This window comes from Halichoerus grypus, chromosome 1 (genome assembly GCF_964656455.1).
Source record: "Halichoerus grypus chromosome 1, mHalGry1.hap1.1, whole genome shotgun sequence".
Taxonomy (NCBI): domain Eukaryota; kingdom Metazoa; phylum Chordata; class Mammalia; order Carnivora; family Phocidae; genus Halichoerus; species Halichoerus grypus.
The window spans coordinates 84,358,657-84,379,289 of NC_135712.1; the positions used below are offsets into that span (position 1 = coordinate 84,358,657).

Here is a 20,633-nt window from a genome sequence, read left to right on the forward strand (position 1 = left end):
ATGGACATCTAGGCTCTTTCCATAGTTTGGCTATTGTGGACATTGCTGCTATAAACATTGGGGTGCATGTGCCCCTTTGGATCACTACCTTTATATCTTTGGGGTAAATACCCAGTAGTGCAATTGCTGGATCGTATGGTAGCTCTATTTTCAACTTTTTGAGGAACCTCCATACTGTTTTCCAGAGTGGCTGCACCAGTTTGCATTCCCACCAACAGTGTAGGAGGGTTCCCCTTTCTCCACATCCTCGCCAACATCTGTCATTTCCTGACTTGTTAATTTTAGCCATTCTGACTGGTGTGAGGTGGTATCTTATGGTTTTGATTTGTTTTTCCCTGATGCCAAGTGACGTTGAGCACGTTATCATGTGTCTGTTGGCCATTTGGATGTCTTCTTTGCAGAAATGTCTGTTCATGTCTTCTGCCCATTTCTTGGATTATTTGTTCTTTGGGTGTTGAGTTTGATAAGTTCTTTATAGATTTTGGATACTACCTTTTTCTGATATGTCATTTGCAAATATCTTCTTCCATTCTGTCTGTTGTCTTTTGGTTGTTGACTGTTTCCTTTACTGTGCAAAAGCTTTTTATCTTGATGAAGTCCCAATATTTCATTTTTGCCCTTGTTTCCCTTGTCTTTGATGATGTTTCTAGGGAGAAGTTGCTGCGGCTGAGGTGAAAGAGGTTGCTGCCTGTGTTCTCCTCAAGGATTTTGATGGATTCCTTTCTCACATTTAGGTCTTTCAACCATTTTGAGTCTATTTTTGTGTGTGGTGTAAGGAAATGGTTCCGTTTCATTCTTGTGCATGTGGCTGTCCAATTTTCCCAACACCATTTGTTGAAGAGACTGTCTTTTTTCCATTGGACATTCTTTCCTGCTTTGTTGAAGATTCATTGACCATAGAGTTGAGGGTCCATTTCTGGGCTCTCTATTCTGTTCCATTGATCTCTGTGTCTGTTTTTGTGCCAGTACCATACTGTCTTGATAATGACAGCTTTGTAATAGAGCTTGAAGTCCGGAATTGTGATGCCACCAGCTTTGCTTTTCTTTTTCAACATTCCTCTGGCTATTTGGGGTCTTTTCTGGTTCCATACACATTTTAGGATTATTTGTTCCATTTTTTTGAAAAAAGTGGATGGTATTTTGATAGGGATTGCATTAAATGTGTCGATTGCTCTAGGTAGCATAGACATTTTCACACTATTTGTTCTTCCAATCCATGAGCATGGAACATTTTTCCATTTCTTTGTGTCTTCCTCAATTTCTTTCATGAGTATTCTATAGTTTTCTGAGTACAGATCCTTTGCCTCTTTGGTTAGATTTATTCCTAGGTATCTTATGGTTTTGGGTGCAATTGTAAATGGAATCGACTCCTTAATTTCTCTTTCTTCTGTCTTGTTGTTGGTGTATAGGAATGCCACTGGTTTCTGTGCATTGATTTTATATCCTGCCACTTTACTGAATTCCTGTATGAGTTCTAGCAGTTTTGGGGTGGAGTCTTTTGGGTTTTCCACATAAAGTATCCTATCATCTGCAAAGAGTGAGAGTTTGACTTCTTCTTTGCTGATTCGGATGCCTTTTATTTCTTTTTGTTGTCTGATTGCTGTGGCTAGGACTTCTAATACTATGTTGAATAGCAGTGGTGATAGTGGACATCCCTGCCGTGTTCCTGACCTTAGGGGAAAAGCTCTCAGTTTTTCCCCATTGAGAATGGTATTCGCTGTGGGGTTTTCATAGATAGCTTTTATGATATTTAGGTATGTACCCTGTATCCCTACACTGTGAAGAGTTTTGATCAAGAAAGGATGCTGTACTTTGTCAAATGCTTTTTCTGCATCTATTGAGAGGATCATATGGTTCTTGTGATTGCTTTTATTAATGTATTGTATCACATTGATTGATTTGCGGTTGTTGAACCAACCTTGCAGCCCAGGAATAAATCCCACTTGGTCGTGATGAATAATCCTTTTAATGTACTGTTGGATCCTATTGGCTAGTATTTTGGTGAGAATTTTTGCATCCATGTTCATCAGGGATATTGATCTGTAATTCTCCTTTTTGATGGGGTCTTTGTCTGGTTTTGGGATCCAGGTAATGCTGGCCACATAAAACGAGTTTGGAAGTTTTCCTTCCATTTCTATTTTTCGAAACAGTTTCAGAAGAATAGGTATTAATTGTTCTTTAAATGTTTGGTAGAATTCCCCTAGGAAGCCATCTGGTCCTAGGCTCTTGTTTGTTGGGAGATTTTTGATTACTGCTTCAATTTCCTTACTGGTTATGGGTCTGTTCAGGTTTTCTATTTCTTCCTTCTTCAGTTTTGGTAGTTTATATGTCTATAGGAATGCATCCATTTCATCCAGATTGTCTAATTTGTTGGCATATAGTTGCTCATAATATGTTCTTATAATTGTTTGTATTTCTTTGGTGTTGATTGTCATCTCTCCTGTTTCATTCATGATTTTATTCATTTGGGTCCTTTCTCTTTTCTTTTTGATAAGTCTGGCCAGGGGTTTATCAATCTTAATTCTTTCAAAGAACCAGCTCCTAGTTTCATTGATCTGTTCTACTGTTCTTTTGGTTTCTATTTCATTGATTTCTGCTCTGATCTTTATTATTTCTCTTCTCCTGCCGGGTTTAGGCTTTATTTGCTGTTCTTCCTCCAGCTTCTTTAGGTGTAGGGTTAGGTTGTGTATTTGAGACCTTTCTTGTGTCTTGAGAAAGGCTTGTATTGCTATATACTTTCCTCTTAGGACTGCCTTTGCTGTATCCCAAAGATTTTGAACAGTTAGTTGTGTTTTCATTTTCATTTGTTTCCATGAATTTTTTTAATTCTTCTTTAATTTCCTGGTTGACCCATTCATTCTTTAGTAGGATGCTCTTTAGCCTCTATGTATTTCTTTCCAACTTTCCTCTTGTGACTGAGTTCTAGTTTCAAAGCATTGTAGTCTGAAAATATGCAGAGAATGATCCCAGTCTTTTGGTACTGGTTGACCTGATTTGTGACCCAGGATGTGATCTATTCTGGAGAATGTTCCATATGCACTAGAGAAGAATGTGTATTCTGTTGCTTTGGAATGGAATGTTCTGAGTATATCTGTGAGGTCGCTGGTCCAGTGTGTCATTTAAAGCCTTTATTTCCTTGTTGATCTTTTGCTTAGATGATCTGTCCATTTCAGTGAAGGGGGTGTTAAAGTCCCTACTATAACTGTATTATTGTCAATATTTCTTTGATTTTGTTATTGGCTTATATAATTTGCTGCTTCCATGTTAGGGGCATAGATATTTAAAATTGTTAGATCTTCAGGTGCCTGGGTGGCTCAGTTGTTAAGCGTCTGCCTTCGGCTCAGGTCATGATCCCAGGGTCCTGGGATTGAGTCCCGCATTGGGTTCCCTGCTCGGTGGGAAGCCTGCTTCTCCCTCTCCAACTCCCCCGGCTGGTGTTCCTGCTCTCGCTCTCTCTCTCTCTGTCAAATAACTAAAATCTTTAATTGATTCTTGTTGCGTAGACCCTTTACATATGATATAGTGTCCTTCCTCATCTCTTATTATAGTCTTTGGTTTAAAATCTAATTTGTCTGATATTAGGATTGCCACCCCAGCTTTCTTTTGATGTCCATTAGCATGGTAAATGGTTTTCCACCCCCTCACTTTAAATTTGGAGGTGTCTTTCGGTCTAAAATGAGTCTCTTGCAGATAGCATATCGATGGGTCTTGTTTTTTTATCCAATCTGATACCCTGTGTCTTTTGATTGGGGCATTTAGCCCATTTACATTCAGGGTAACTATTGAAAGATATGAATTCAGTGCCATTGTATTGCCTGTAAGGTGACTATTGCTGTATATTGTCTCTGTTCCTTTCTGGTCTATGTTACTTTTAGGCTGTCTCTTTGCTTAGAGGACCCCTTTCAATATTTCTTGTAGGACTGGTTTGGTGTTTGCAAATTCTTTTAGTTTTTGTTTGTCCTGGAGGCTTTTTATCTCTCCTTCTATTTTCAATGACAGCCTAGCTGGATATAGTATTCTTGGCTGCATATTTTTCTCATTTAGTGCTCTGAATATATCATGCCAGTCCTTTCTGGCCTGCCAGGTCTCTGTGGATAGGCCTGCTGCCAAGCTAATGTTTCTACTGTTGTAGGTTACAGACCTCTTGTCCCGAGCTGCTTTTAGGATTTTCTCTTTGTCTCTGAGACTCATAAGTTTTACTATTAGATGTCGGGGTGTTGACCTATTTTTATTGATTTTGAGGGGGGTTCTCTGTGCCTCGTAGATTTTGATGCCTGTTTCCTTCCTCAAATTAGGGAAGTTCTCCACTATAATTTGCTCCAGTATACCTTCTGCCCCTCTCTCTCTTTCTTCTTCTGGCATCCCAATTATTCTAATATTGTTTCATTTTATGGTATCACTTATCCTCGAATTCTGCCCTCGTGATCCAGTAGTTGTTTATCTCTCTTTTTCTCAGCTTCTTTATTCTCCATCATTTGGTCTTCCATATCACTGATTCTCTCTTCTGCCTCATTTATCCTAGCAGGTAGAGCCTCCATTTTTGATTGCACCTCATTAATAGCCTTTTTGATTTTGACTTGGTTAGATTTTAGTTCTTATATTTCTCCAGAAAGGGATTCTCTAGTATCTTCTATGTTTTTTCCAAGCCCCGCTAGTATCTTTATAATCGTCATTTTGAACTCTGGTTCCGACATCTTACTAATGTCTGTGTTGATTAGGTCCCTGGCAGTGGGTACTGTCTCTTGTTTTTTTTTTTTTTTTTTTTTTTTTTGAGGTGAGTTTTTCCGTTTTGTCATTTTGTCCAGAGAAGAATAGATGAATGAGAGAACAAAATGCTAAAAGGGTAACAATGACCCCAGAAAAATATACACTAAGCAAATCAGAAGAGATCTGAAACTGGGGGGAAAAGAAAGGGAAAAAAAAATTTTTTTTTGATCAGGCTGGTGAATAGAACAGAGCCACACACTAGATTTTGGGTGTATTTTGGTCTGTTAGGAGAAACTGCCTCCCAAAATTTTAAAGAAATAAAAACTTATATATATACAAAAATAAGGGTAAATACGATAAAGGGATGGAATATGACTGTAAAGATGAAAATTTAAAAATATTTTAAAAAAGGAATTGATAAGTTTGTTGAAAAAAGAAAGAAGAAAAATTTAAAAAAAGAAAAAAAAAAGGAGAGAATGTGATCACATGGGAGACTAGAACAAAGCCATATACTAGATTTAGGGTATATTTTGGTATGTTAGAAGAAACTGTATCTCAAAATTTTAAAGAAAGAAAAACATATATATACACAAAAAATAAGGTTAAATACAATGAATGGATAGAATTTGTAAAGTGAAAATTAAAAAAGATTTTAAAAAAGCAATTCATAAAATATGTTGGTTGAAAAAGGAAAGAAGAAAAATTAAAAAAAATAGAAAAATAAAAAATAAAGAAAATTAAAAAATTAACTTTGAAAGACTAAAGAGTAATGGGAAAAAAAGCCACGAATTTTATGTGCTGTATTCCCCTAGTGCTGGAGTTTTGCTGTTCTCATTGATTGGTAAACTTGGTCTTGGCTGGATGTTCTTGCTGATCTTCTGGGGGAGGGGCCTGTTGCCGTGGTTCTCAAATGTCTTTGCCCGAGGTGGAATTGCCCCGCCCTTGCCAGGGGCCAGGCTAAGTAATCTTCTTGGTTTGCTCTTGGGAGCTTTTGTTCCCTGAAAGCTTTCCGTACAGCTTTGGAGGATGAGAATGAAAATGGTGGCCTCCCTGTCTCTGGTCCTGAAGTTGTGGAGAACTCGGGGCCCCACTCCTCAGTGCACCCCCAGAGAAAAGCAGCCAATCACTCCTGTCTCCCTGGTCTCTGGCCGCACTCCATGCTCACCTGGCCTGTGACTGAGAGTTTCCATCTCTGGCACACGACCCCATTAGAGACTCCAAACCCAGCAGATCCCTGAGGTGTGCTCCCTTGCCGCTCCTCCCAGGGGAGGAAGGGGAGTCTCCCCAGATCTGCCGCTTGTTGGGTCCCTGCTGGAGGAGCAGTGGCCCGACTGTGCCACGGATCATGGTTTATGGCAACCCCAAGCTGAGAGCCCACGCCTCGGCTCCGTCTCTGCAGCCGGCTTCCCCGCTCCGGTACCTGGGAGCTCTGCCGCACTCAGGCATCCCCGGTCTTTCTGTGACCCTGAGGGTCCTGAGACCACACTGTCCCAGCGAGGGTTCCATGCCCTGCTTAGCCACTGGAGTGACGTCCCTCAGCAGAGCCAACTTCTAAAAGTTCTGATTTTGTGCTCCGCTGCTCTATCACTTGCCGGTAGTGGCTGATGGAGGCTCCTTCCCTGGGCTGTCTATCTTCCCAAATATCGCCTTGGATTCACTTCTCCGCATGTCCTACCTTCCACAAAGTGGTCGCTTTTCTGTTCATAGAATTGCTGCTCTTCTTTTCTTAGATCTCCTGTTGAGTTTGTAGGTGTTCAGAATGGTTTGATCCCTATCCAGCTGAATTCCTGGGTACTCCTCTGCCATCTTGCTCCTCCCTCTCAGTATTGCTACTTTAACATTTCTGAGCCCTAGTTAACTGAGCCTTAGTTAACTCATCTATTAAATGAAAGAAAATATTTGATATTATTTTAGGGCATTTGGGAGAATTAGAAGCAATTTGTATCTTAACACAGTGCTTTTAGTAGGTATTCAATAAATGATTTTGTTTTAATTACATAGAATATGAGGAGAATATTAATGCTACAGAATGATAGGAGGGTGACATTTGTATGCAAGCATGTTTCTTGACCCTGGTGTGAATTGTGTCTGTTTTGCTGTGTGGAAATGGTTCTAGTGTTCTGCCTTTTAACTACTCTGGGGCTCTGTCCGTTATACAGTTGACTAGTACTTTTGCGTATCCCAACTCTGGTTTTAACAGAGAGATAAATAAATTAAAAGAAATGCAAGTGAAGTTTCAAAGATATTAAAGCTAGTTAACCTTCTAATGAAGGTCTGCTCTTCTCAATAGTACCATGAGATTGTCAAGTCATTCTGCATTACCTCTCCCATGCCATTCCATTTCCTATTTTGCATAATAGAAACTAATTTCTTCTGGTTGAAAATCACCTTAAGTTAAAATTTTTTCATTCTAAAAGTTAATTTTATGAAATCACATCTTTATACAAAAAAAAAAAAATTCCTCTTCTTACTGTCTTGCTGTAATCTTAGGTCTTGATACCTAAGAAAAATACAGGCAATGAGAGAGGCATAGGAGGGAGGCAGAGAGAAAGAGAGAATAAAAGACAGAGGGAGAGAGGAACAGAACTAGGTCTTGAAACTAGAAAGTTTTTGCTTTAGGTACCCAGAGGGGACTACGAGCACAAACCTTGTTCCGAGGTCTGGGTGAGTGGAGAGATGTAGATTGTTATAAAGCTAGGAAACTGATATCTGGGTATGTGTGACACATTTATGCATCTGATGGACTTAGATCTTTTCTAGCATTTTTCTCTCTAGCAATATGTGATTATACATGTAATTAAATAATAGTAAGAATTCATGACCCTTCTATGTGTCAAACACTGTTGTACATACTCTTTGACAGTAACATCTTTGACAGTAACAGCAGCTCAGAGAGGTGGGTACTGTCATCTCCATTTTAGAAATGAGGAAACTAAGGAAGCGTAGGTTGCCCACCAGGGCGAGATGACTAATGTATAATTATGGCCATCTGATTCTAGACCTTGTACCATGAATGAAAACCCTATGCTTTTTTAGACCGTGAAGGTTTTTGCCTTCTGTGACGTGGGTTGAATCAAATAATAAACTTAAAAAGGTGAGCTGTGTACTGAACCAATGCTTGGCTTCCTCCTCATATTTCTCCCCATAAATGACAATCACCCAATAATTCAGGTTGAACTGTACATAATATTTACCAGAATTATTGAACCTAAACCAAATCCAAAAAATCAGTAAGTGATAAAAATGAAAATGTTTCTATGTGAATATCCCCATGTACTATATTAGAAACATTAGAGCACGAAGAATGAGATTTAAAAATCGAATTATTATAAATATTCAATGGAGCATATAATTTAATGTAAGATATGTTTAATACTATGTATTTAATGTTATTTTAAAATATGTATTTCACCTCTTTTCCCTTTTTATAGAATGATCTTTATTTTATCAAGAAGTCAAACAGTAAAAATTGTGATGAAAAACAGTTCCTCATGACCAAAATAAATGAACTAAACCTTTTCAGTGACAGATCAGAGAAAGAACTTAATAAAACCAAAGCTTTGAAACAGGTGCAGTAAAATCATATGTGTATGAAATATTAAAAACCACGTGTTAATGCTAACTATAGAAAATTTTAAAAATATACCAGTTTATAAAGATGAAAATAAATCACTGTATACAAGATAAGGTGTTAAAGTTATATTATTTCCTTGTAGTCTTTTGAAGAAAATTGGCTTTATATATATTATTTTTAAAAAAATTTAAATATAGTCTCTATTTCCATGTATGTTTGCAAGCATTAAATATTGAACATTAAATATTCTTTAAAAATTATTTTTAAAGGCTTTCTACAGTTTATTGCATGCAAGTTACCATAATTTATTTAACCATCTCCTGTTTTTCGTGTTTCTTTTGTGTTTATTTCCAATGTTTGGTTATTCTAAATAGTACTATCAGGGGCGTCTGGCTGGCTCAGTCAGTGGAGCATGCGACTTTTGTTCTCAAGGTCATGAATTTGAGCCCCACATTGGGTGTGGAGCCCACTTAAAAAAAAAATAGTACTACCATATACCATGCATATATATCACTGTATAGTTATTTAATGAGTTAGGAAAAATTTATAATTGTATAATTATGGTCCAAAAAGAATGAATATTTTCAGTATCTTGAAACTATTTTCTTTTTTTTAAAATATTTTATTTTATTTTAGAGAGAGAGAGAGAGCACGCATGAACAGGGGGAGTGGCAGAGGGAGAGAGGGAGACTCTGAAGCAGACTCCGTGCTGAGCGGGGAGCTCCAGAAAGGACTTGCTCTCATGACCCTGAAATCATGACCTGAGCTGAAACCAAGAGTCGGGCGCTCAACTGACTGAGCCATCCAGGTGCCCCCAAACTATTTTTAAGCCAAATTGTCTTCTTCTAGAGGGTGCATTTAATACTCCCACCAGCAGTGTGTAAGCATTCTATTTTACACACCACCAGTAAGGCTGGATATTATAATTTATAAAATTGTGAATTTGATGGGCAAACATTGTATTTCATTGTTTTCGTCTATATTTTTTAAGTTGGTGACACGTGAAAACATTTCATGTTTCAACATAAAATTTAAAATATTTATGTTTAAATAAAAATGTTTAAGGGTGCCTGGGTGGCTCAGTGGGTTAAGTGTCTGACTTTTGCTTTCTGCGCAGGTCATGATCTCAGGGTTGTGGATTGAGCCCCGTGTGGGCTCCGCACTGTGCGTAGAGCCTGCTTGGGTTTCTCTCCCTCTCCCTCTGTGGTCCCCTCCTCCCGCCACTTGTGCATGCTCTCTCCCTCTCAAAAAAATGTTTAAAACATTTTTTTCTAGTATGTTATATTCCATAATCTTTCTTTTTTGGATTTCTAGATTTTTATCTTAGCTCATATTTCCATTAGAAGGTTTGTATTTTTGAATTGCTTTGCAAAAGACCTTCATATGTAAAACTATTAACTCTGTCATAAATATTGTCAATATTTTTTCCATTTATCTTTAAATTTTTATTCAGTTTTTTGACATTAAAAACTTTTTTTAACATCAAATATTTGTTTTTCCCTGCATAATTTTTATACTTAGAAACTTCTTTGTCATACTAAAAATCAAACAAATGTTTACTATTTCAGTAACTGCATTGGTTTTCTCTCTTACATTAAATTTTTCATTAATCTGGAATTTATTTTTGGTACATTTGAGATGTAGGGATCTAATCTTCTCTCCACCTGAAAAGCTATGTTTTGAAATAATAAAGCCTTATGTTCTGGAGTGTTTGTTTCTGGGCTTTCTATTCTGAAAACTATTTGTGTACTCTTGTGTCAGTACTCTATCCATGACTGAATTGTTTAGAATAAAAATTTATTTACATGTTGTTTTGTGAGATTTAGTTTAGAATATAAAAATTTTCATCCACAGGACTATATATATTTCCTGGATTATAAGTTTCAATTTTGGGAATAACTTCTTCCTTTTTTTTTTTTTTATTAGTAAAACTTAAATTTCAAATTGAATTATAATAAGACTTGAAATAAATCCTTTTCTTAAAAAATGAAGAGAAACCAAGAGTCATCACTCAGAGCAATCTAAATTTAATCCTAGTTATCTTGGTCAGTGGTCAAATTAGAAAAAGTTATATTTTCAAGTTTGACTTCTGTGGCAATAAAAGAAAATATTATGGATTGGGTATAATAGTAATTATTTCAGTATCTGACAATTTTGTTATGTTGACAGGATTTGATGATAGAAGACAATCTTTTAAAACTTGAAGTTAAACGTACTAGAGAAATGCTTCACAGTAAAGCAGAAGAAGTACTTTCTCTGGAAAAAAGAAAACAGCAATTACACACAGCTATGGAAGAACGAATTGAAGAAATTAAAGTTCACAAAACAATGCTTGCATCACAAATAAGATATGTTGAGCAAGAACGGCAGAACATAAGGTAGTAATTCGAGTTTTAAAATACTGCTAAAATTTTTTGAAAATGTAAGCGTCATATCAGAAGAACTGACTGGATGATCATCTTTTTCTTACTTATTTGAAAAGGCTTTTAATATATTGGACATATCTTAGTCATAAACCTATGGTTTTTCCTCCTTCTTTCCTTTGGCTAACTCCTAATTCTTTAGATTATCCCTTTTGCAATGGGATCACTAATTCCCTTGGAACTGATTTTCGAGTATTTTTTTTTTTTTTAAAGATTTTATTTATTTATTTGACAGAGGGAGACACAGTGAGAGAGGGGACACAAGCAGTGCGGAGTGGGAGAGGGAGAAGCAGGCTTCCTGCTGAGCAGGGAGCCCGATGTGAGACTCGATCCCAGCACCCTGGGACCATGACCTGAGCCAAAGGCAGACGCTTAATGACTGAGCCACCCAGGCGCCCTCGAGTATGTTTTGTGGGGAGAGTTCAATAACATGCTTCGCCATGGCTGCATTTATTTATTTATTAAAAGATTTTATTTATTTATTTGACAGAGAGAGAGAGACAGCGAGAGAGGGAACACAAGCAGGGGGAGTGGGAGAGGGAGAAGCAGGCTTCCCACTGAGCAGGGAGCCTGATGTGGAGCTCGATCCCAGGACCCTGAGATCATGACCTGAGCCAAAATCAAGAGTCAGACGCTCAACGGACTGAGCCACACAAGTGCCCCTACCTGCTACTTTTTTTTTTTTTTTTAAAGATTTTATTTATTTATTTGAGAGAGAGAGAATGAGAGACAGAGAGCATGAGAGGGAGGAGGGTCAGAGGGAGAAGCGGACTCCCTGCCGAGCAGGGAGCCCGATGCGGGACTCGATCCCGGGACTCCAGGATCATGACCTGAGCCGAAGGCAGTCGCCTAACCAACTGAGCCACCCAGCGCCCTACCTGCTACTTTTAAAAATGTTTCTGTCAATGTTATTTCCTTTTAAATCATTTCATTTTTGGTTTGTTACTAGCATTGTAGAAATACAGTTGATTTCTATATATTAAGAATCCATTAACTTTGCTTAAACTTTTATTAATTTTGACAGTTGATCTGTAGATTCTAATTTCTAGGTATTTCATTTACATCAATTGCAAATAACAGTTTTGTGTCTCCCTTTTCAGTCTTTATAACCTTCCATTTCCTCCTTCTCCCAGCCCTTGGTAACTACCATTCTTTCTGTCTGTATGAATTTGACTGCTTTAGATACTTCATGTAAGCGGAATCATGCAGTATTTGTCTTTTGTGACTGGCTTATTCCACTTAGCATAATGTCCTCAGGTTCATCTATGTAGCATGTGATGCAATTTCCTTTTAAGGCTGAATAATATTCCATTACATGTATTACCACATTTAATGTATCCATTCATCTGTCCATGGATGTTTGGGTTGCTTTACCTCTTGGCTATTATGAATAAAATGCTGCTCTGAACATTGGGGTGCAGAGATTTCTTCAAGTACCTGCTTTTGATTTTTTTGGCTATCTAACTGGAAGTGGGATTGCTGTATCATATGGTAGTTCTATTTGTAATTTTTTGACGAACTGCCATACTGTTTTCCATAGTGGTTGCATCATTTTACAGTTCCACCAATAGTGCACAAGGGTTCCAATTTCTCCATATTATTGCCAGTACTTTTTTTAAAAAAGATTTTATTCATATGATAGAGATAAATACAGTGAGAGAGGGCCAGTACTTTTTTTTAAAAAGATTTTATTTATTTATTTGATATAGAGAGAGTGAGCACAAGCAGGGGGAAGCAGAGTGAGAGGGAGAGGCAGACTCCCCACTGAGCAGGCAGCCCGATGCGGGGCTCGATCCCAGGACCCTGAGATCAACACCCGAGTCGAAGGCAGGTGCTTAACCGAGTGAGCCACCCAGGCGCCCCTGCCAGTACTTTTTTTTTAAAGATTTATTTATTTTTTTTATTTTAGAGAGAGATCAAGAGAGTGCACTAGTGTGGGGAGGGGCAGAGGAAGAGGTAGAGAATCTCAGGCAGACTCCCCACTGAGAGCCCCCAGGACCCTGAGATCATGATCTGAGCTGAAATCAAGAACCAGCAGCTTAACTGACTAAGTGACTGAGGCACCCTGCCAATATTTTCTTTTTTTCCTTTCTTTCTTTCTTTTTCTTTCTTTCTTTCTTTCTTTCTTTTCTTTCTTTCTTTCTTTCTTTCTTTCTTTCTTTCTTTCTTTCTTTCTTTCTTCTTTCTTTCTTTCTTTCTTTCTTTCTTTCTTTCTTTCTTTCTTTCTTTCTTTCTTTCTTTCTTTCTTTTTTAGTAACTACCCTAAGACTGTGAGGTAATATGGTATTGTGGTTTTAATTTGCATTAAACTACCTTTAAATGATGTTCGGATAGTGAATAGCCTCAGAAGCCAGAGGTGGTATCCTCTTGCTGGAGTAAAGATTGGATGTATTTGCTTAGTTCCCATTATAAGATATTGGATTACCTAAGCTTGAGGTTCCTTAGCTGTGATGTAAACCTGCGGTGTATGTAATATCCACTTGAGCTCCTCCTCACTTGCATGGGACTTTGAGAGCTCTGCAAGCAGGAGGCTCATGCTACTTGGTGTACCGTGAATGACAAAGTCCTTTTTCTCTGACCTAGGAATCTTGTGTCTTCTGCCAACTTCCATGAAACTATGGCAGCCTAACTTCTTAGCTTTCAAATAGGGTGAAACCCGAGATGCTTCCCACCAATTAGAAAATTGAAAAGTGAGAATATATTTAACCTGTTTGAATTTAGTATTAATAAAAATGTCATATAAGAACACTATAGTCCTTTAAAAATGTATGTCATTTGTTTTTCTTTCCATATTAGTGCTGAGTTTCATGAGAGGCTAAGTAAAATTGATAAGCTGAAGAATAGATATGAAATTCTTACTGTTGTAATGCTGCCTCCTGAAGGAGAAGAGGAGAAAACACAGGCCTATTATGTGATAAAGGTAATCTTAATTGATTCATAGTTGTGATAAAGTGAAGTATCTTTGCTCTTTGTTAACAACCAAATGGCATTTTTTTTTTTTTTTTTTTGCCCCGCAACTTTAAATTTCATAGCGCTCTTGTACCTACTGCACTTGATCAGGGCCATGAAACACTAGTTGTTAGGTGGAGGTACTGAAGCTATTATTATTTTTTAAAGATTTATTTATTTGAGAGAGTGTGGGCGTGTGCAACACTGCCCGAGTGGGGGAAGGGGCAGAGGGAGAGGGAGAGAACCTCAGGCAGACTGTACTGAGTACGGAGCTGACGCTGGGCTCTGAGGTCATGACGGGAGCTGAAACCAAGAGTCAGAGGCTTAACCAACTGAACCACCCAGGCACCCCCTGAAGCTATACACCTCAAGTCCATGAGGTCAAAGAAAGGTCTGGACTATTCTTTGATACCTTTTTTTTTTTTTTGCTATCATTTGTGTCATGTCATTTTCCTTCATTTATTCAAGATTCATAATCTGTTTTACCCTAAGACCTGCTGTCACTTTGCATGTCTTTAGTATTCATGTGATAACCTGTTCAACACCTCAGTCTCAAGGCCTTACTTCACTATAGCCATCCACTTATGTGGCTACACCCTAGATCATCACCTGGAGCTACACCACCTTTGAAATCTTAATTCTCTAATTTACCAGTGCAGCTCTGGTATGGTGGCTATCCAGAGAGGAAGAGGCCTGTTCCTTTGCCTTCATATTAGATGGGAGAGAGACAGATCGGGTGAATCTGCTCTGTTCTAATGTTTGAGATTTGTCTGCCATTTCATGGTTATCTTTACCGAGTAACCCATAAGGGGAAATGGAGAAGTGATCAGGAACTAGATGCATTTCCCTTCCTGAGTACTGCCATACTCATTTTTGCCATGTAGAAACTGAACAGATGTGATTTCCTTTACACAGAGGTCTGGGAACTTACTCAAAGGAGTGGAAATTTTAACTTTAACTCATTTTTCCTCTATCATACACTGAAGGAAGTGGGAAGATCTAATTCACACCTTTAGAGGATGACCCTGTGGACAGATGTTCCCTTTCCTTTGACTTATACTTAATCTTGCAAGTTTCCTTCTGTAGCCCTTCTTTGAGCGTGCCCCTAACACATACACTGAGTGTGATATGCCTGCCACTTCGCCTCAGGAAATTCCACCTAACCTACATGAGAAATGAATCCCAGCTCTCAAACCGTTCTTGTAACTTCATCAGTCTGTGGTACCTCAGGCTTTGACCTGATACTAACAAGACTTTCCTCCTCTCAGGTTTTAAAGGTTCCTGAGGGGTGAAGGGTAGGCTCTAGGCTGTTCAGTGTTGGAAGAAGGTAGATGTTACAATTCCAGTTAAATTTTTCTTTCAACAAGGTATGTGATGTTACCTAAAAGCTCTGATGTTAGAGTGCCTTTGTCCATATCTTGGTTCTATCACTGACTAAGTAGGTGACCTTGAATAAGTTATTTAATCATTTTGGGGGCTTAGTTTCCTCACTTGCAAAATGAGGATATTATTACTTTGTTGTGAGAAGTAAATGAAGAAATATATGTGGCAGCAACCTTTTCTGCCTGCGAGTCCTTCCTTGTCCCAGTGCTTTGATAAGACCACCTTTTTTGGCACCGAACACATCTCAAGAATTTTCTTGGCCGTCGGCTCCGAACCCCACCACGACAAACAACATCAAAAGCAGGAGGGAAACCTTGGAGGTATTTCATGCACGGGGTTTGTAAAGAAGGAGATAACTGTCGTTATTCGCATGACCTCTCTGACAGTCCTTATGGTGTAGTGTGCAAGTATTTTCAGCGATGATACTGTATTTACGGAGACTGCTGCAGATATGAACATAGTAAGCCTTTGAAACAGGACGAAGTGACTGCTGCAGATCTAACTGCAAAATCATCCCTTGCTGCTTCCTCAAGTCTCCCGTCAGGCATTGGACCAGTTGTTGAAATGAATACGGGTGAAGCCGAGTCAAGAAACTCAAACTTTGCAACTGTAGGAGCAGGTTCAGAAGACGGGTGAATGCCATTGAGTTTGTTCCTGGGCAGCCCTACTGTGGCCATACTGCCCCTTCCTGCACTGAAGCATCCCCGCAGGGCTCAGTGACCAAGGAAGAATTGGAGAAAGAGCAAACGGCAGCAGAAACCAAGCAGCAGCTTTGCCCCTATGTTATGGTCGGAGAGTGCCGGTATGGGGAGAACTGTGTGTATCTCCACGGAGACTCCTGCGACATGTGTGGGCTGCAGGTCCTCCATCCGATGGATGCTGCCCAGAGATCGCAACATATAAAATCTTGCATTGAGGCCCATGAGAAGGACATGGAGCTCTCATTTGCTGTCCAGCGCAGTAAGGATGTGGTGTGTGGCATCTGCATGGAGGTGGTCTATGAAAAAGCCAACCCCAGTGAGCGCCGCTTTGGGATTCTCTCCAACTGCAGCCACACTTACTGTCTCAAGTGTATTCGCAAGTGGAGGAGTGCTAAGCAATTTGAGAGCAAGATCATAAAGTCCTGCCCAGAATGCCGGATCACATCTAACTTTGTCGTTCCAAGTGAGTACTGGGTGGAGGAGAAAGAAGAGAAGCAGAAACTCATTCAGGATTACAAGGAAGCAATGAGCAATAAGGCGTGTAGGTATTTTGCTGAAGGACATGGGAGCTGCCCATTTGGAGGGAACTGTTTTTACAAGCATGTGTACCCTGATGGCCGTAGAGAGGAGCCACAGAGACAGAAAGTGGGAACATCAAACAGATACCGGGCCCAACGAAGGAACCACTTCTGGGAGCTCATTGAGGAAAGAGAGAACAGCAACCCCTTTGACAACGAAGAAGAGGAGGTTGTCACCTTTGAGCTGGGCGAGATGTTGCTTATGCTTTTGGCTGCAGGTGGGGACGATGACCTGACAGACTTTGAAGATGAGTGGAACTTGTTTCATGATAAGCTGGAAGATTTTTATGACTTGCATCTATAGCAGCTTGACGTGGCGGGTGAACTGGTCTGCTGAGCCTCAGACAGTAGCTGTCCCCTGTGCTGGTGTGGCAGTGCCCGAGTTTCTCTCCTAGGCAGGCCTATCAACTCCAGGTGCTGTCGTGATCCTTCTTACCCAGCGCCTGTCTCAATCCCTCACCTTTCCCCAAGGAGTGTGTTTTTTAAAGAAAAAAAAAAGTTACAAAAATAAATCTTAAAGCTAGTTTTTTTGTAACATGAATTTAACTGTCAGTTAGCGTAGGTCTGTTGCATCATCTGTTTTCCACCAGATTGACACCATTCTAGGGTAGCGTTGATGGACTCTCCACACTTACTCGGAGGACCCCAGGTTCAAGAACAGCATTGGCCCTGCTTTGGGGTACAAGAATAGAGGTGATGGGTGACGGATCTGCACTGTGGCACGTAGCCTGCCACAGACTTACGAGGTGGATACCCGAGGTTTCTGGTGAAATCTGCACATCTGTGTTTTTAAATCTGTTCCCTACCCCATAACCCCCACTGTGCACCTGTTCTGTGGTTTTGGTCTCTTGTTGAATTGCACACAAGTCATATTACTGGGTAACCAGAACCAGGTGCGAATGTGTTGAGATTTTTACTGTGTTTAGCACGATAGGAAAGTTGAGAAGGAACACGTACAACAGATGCAGTGGCCTAAGTGAACGGCCGAGCTGGAAGCGGACTCCCGAAGGCTGATGGACTTGGTGTGTGTGAGAGTGTGTGAAAAGCTTCTCGTCCCTGCATAGATGCTGTGTTCTTAGCCTTAGTGGAAAAACTTTGGTTTAGTGGTTTCAGCCTCGTATGGCACATAGATTGTAAAGGACAAAGCAGGATATTGGTAGCTGTCGGTAGAGCGGTGCTAGCTCTGTCTGTATACATAGAGAAATGGGCTTAGCCACAGAGAGGTCACCTGTCTGCTGGTCCCATTCATTAACACAAACCAGGGCTCAGATACACAGTTGTATTTAATGTTTTAGGGTCTCCCAGCCTCTCCAGCCCAGGCACTTTTGGACAAATGTTTGTCCTCATTTGAGGTTTTGTCGTCAGGTTTTTGTGTTTGTTTTTGTGGGTATTTGCCTCATTCCATTCCTGAGCTTTGCAGGTAGACAGATGTGATTCAGAACTTAGTTCAAGGTGTTTCTTGTAGTGGGGTCATTGGTTGGCAGGAGTAAGTCATGCTTTTCCACTAAAAGGGGGGCAGGGGTGGTAATCCACGAGACGAGCTAAAGTTAAGTTGTTAGAAGAAGATTGGAAACTTTAGCTTTGAGTTTTGTTGCTCTAGTTCCTAAAGTAACTTGGAGATGCTCCTCATTTGTCCATCTACTGCTTTGATTCATTCCTTGGACCCCACCCATTCTTTCACTCTAAGAAAAAACAAGTAATTGTTGAAGAGGTCTCTGTATTTTGCAGCTGCCCTTTTGTAAGAAGCACTTTTCCCAAATAAAACAATACCCCCCCCAAAAAAGAAATGTATATAAAACCCTTAAACAGTGTCTGGAACAAAATGAGCCCTCAGTAAATGTACAAAATCAGCCCTCAGTAAATTGCTGTCATTATTGTTATTGCTGTGATGATGATGACGACGATGATGATGATGTATCCACTTCTCAGGAAAACAGGCAAATTTCATGAGAAAAAGAGTGTGTGTTCTGTTCACAGTGAAGTTGCTGGATAAATGTCAGCATAAGGGATATGTAAGATGAATCAAGGCGATCAGTTACCTTCCCAATTTCCTAATGCCACTCTTCACTTTCCATCCTTTCTAGGATCCGCAGCTTGCCACATTATTCCATTTTTCATTATGCAGCATATTTAAATGTTTTACTCTTAACACTTCACATGTGCCAGATGTGTAAAAATGAAACTTTTTATTTGTAGCTAGACTCAATGTGTCTTACGTGGTCTTTATAAGGTTACAGTCCAGTTCTGACCACAATTTAGTGAAACTGTTAGAAAATGAAATTACTAGAAAATGCTTTAAATGTTGACAGAAAGGTATAAATAAAAATTTGTTTCTAATATAAGCTTTCTAATCTAGGATAAAAGGTATACATTCTATAATGTCTGATTTAGAACCATAGGGTCATAAAAGTTTTTAGTTTAAGGTACATATGGAATTAGATCAAGAAATATATATAAATGTACAAAGTCAGCCCCTTTGTTTGACAAATAAACTGAACTTGGAGAAGGAAAATGAATTATTTAATGTTACCTCATTCGTAGGAAATCCACAATTAAAATCTAGCTGTTTTGATTCATTCTAGGTCTCTTCCACTATAGTATTTTTTGAATGAAAAGGTTGCCAATTCTAGACTCAACTAAACTGGAATTAGATTATAATTTATCTAAGAAATTTTTTTTTTGTTAACTGTATTTTTTTATTATGTACTATTTACTATAAAAATATGTGTTAACATATTTTGAAGCATAATAAATACCAGTGAAAATGTTAAGAGATAAAGAATTACCAATAAAACTTCAAATGGCCACATTTTGGTTTAAATACCTGCCACACCTAGGGATTGAATAAATTAACAAATTAAATTATTTGATTTTGATTAAAAATGGGTTTTGGCACTTTTAAATATGTATTCATGTTATCCCTGTCAACATTTAATTGGAGAAGTTCTTTGGAACTTTTTGGATACAACTCTAGAGAGCCTAGCCCAGTGACAGAGTTAAGCTGGAAAAAGTCACTGAGTATGCCTACTACTGAGACTTTTTGGTTTTCAGCAATTTATAGACTGCATTTTTTTCCAGCCACATTTATCTTTCTCTAATTAAAAAAAATTTTTTAAATATGGCAAAATACACATAAAATTGGCCATTTTAACAATTTTTAAGTGTACAGTTCTGTGGTATTAAGTACATCCCCACTGTTGTGCAACCAACACCAACATCCATCTCCAGAACTTTTTCATCTTCCAAAACTGAAACTCTCTACCTGTTAAACACTGAGTCCTCATTTTTCCCTCTCCTCAGCCCCGGGCAACCACCATGCTATCTTCCGTCTGTGAATTTGACTATTACAGGCATCTCATTTAAGTGGAATCATGCAGTGTTTCTCCTTTTAAAAATACAGAGTGCTTCACAAATTTGCATGTTATTCTTGTGCAGGCGCCAAACTAGTTTTTTCTATTTGTTCTGATTTTAGTATATGCTACTCAAGTGAGTATTCTAATTTTAATATTACTTAACTGTTCAAAAACGTTGAAATCCTAGTTCTAATAACAATATAACTGGGTTGGAAATAATATGCATTTACTTTCCTAGGTTTACATTGCTTACCTCCTTTATTCCTAAGACTTAAAATGAGAAAGTGTTCCTAAGTCTCTTTCAGGCCAGAAACATGTATTCTCCTTATGGAATAGATCTAGTTTGAAGCCGCCTTCTATTTAACCCTATCTCTTTCCAGTAAAGTTTAGACCTGCTTAGCTTTCTGGTAGTTTTTATTGGAAAGTTTTAATGTAAGCTTTGGTTAGTTACTACACTTCCATCAGTTTGTATCCTATGTACTATATTTTGAAGGTCTTGGGGCTTTAGTCTTCTATTCTAAATCAAGTGCAAGAAATAAATGCTTAATGCTGCATGTAGGCCCCAAGGTAAATTGGTATTGTTGTGAGTAAACTATTTCCTGCCCTGGAAACAGACATTTTCTCCTGATATTTTTGTGCAGTCACTTTTTTTTTTTAAATTAGTTAAATTTGTTTTTTAAAAAATTTTTATTATGTTATGTTAATCACCATACATTACATCATTAGTTTTTGACGTAGTGTTCCATGATTCATTGTTTGCGTATAACACCCAGTGCTCCATGCAGTATGTGCCCTCTTTAATACTGATCACCAGGCTAACCCATCCCCCGACCCCCCTCCCCTCTAGAACCCTCAGTTTGTTTCTGAGTCTATAGTCTCTCATGGTTCGTCTCCCCCTCCGATTTTCTCCCTTCATTTTTCCCTTCCTACTATCTCTTTTTTCTTTTTTTTTTACATATAATGTA

General features: G+C 38.7%; 1 protein-coding gene and 1 pseudogene across 1 annotated transcript in view; both read left to right on the top strand.

The window, feature by feature from the left end:
* The window catches only part of CCDC39 (coiled-coil domain 39 molecular ruler complex subunit), a 49,726-nt gene that overhangs the window by 23,801 nt on the left and 5,292 nt on the right, over window positions 1-20,633 (top strand). Inside the window, exons 12-14 of the mRNA XM_078068776.1 lie at window positions 8,139-8,276; window positions 10,451-10,659; window positions 13,501-13,624. Coding sequence (XP_077924902.1) covers window positions 8,139-8,276; window positions 10,451-10,659; window positions 13,501-13,624 — 471 coding nt within the window. The remainder of the gene's footprint in view (window positions 1-8,138; window positions 8,277-10,450; window positions 10,660-13,500; window positions 13,625-20,633) is intronic.
* On the top strand, window positions 15,358-16,658 carry LOC118555077 (E3 ubiquitin-protein ligase makorin-1 pseudogene; annotated as a pseudogene).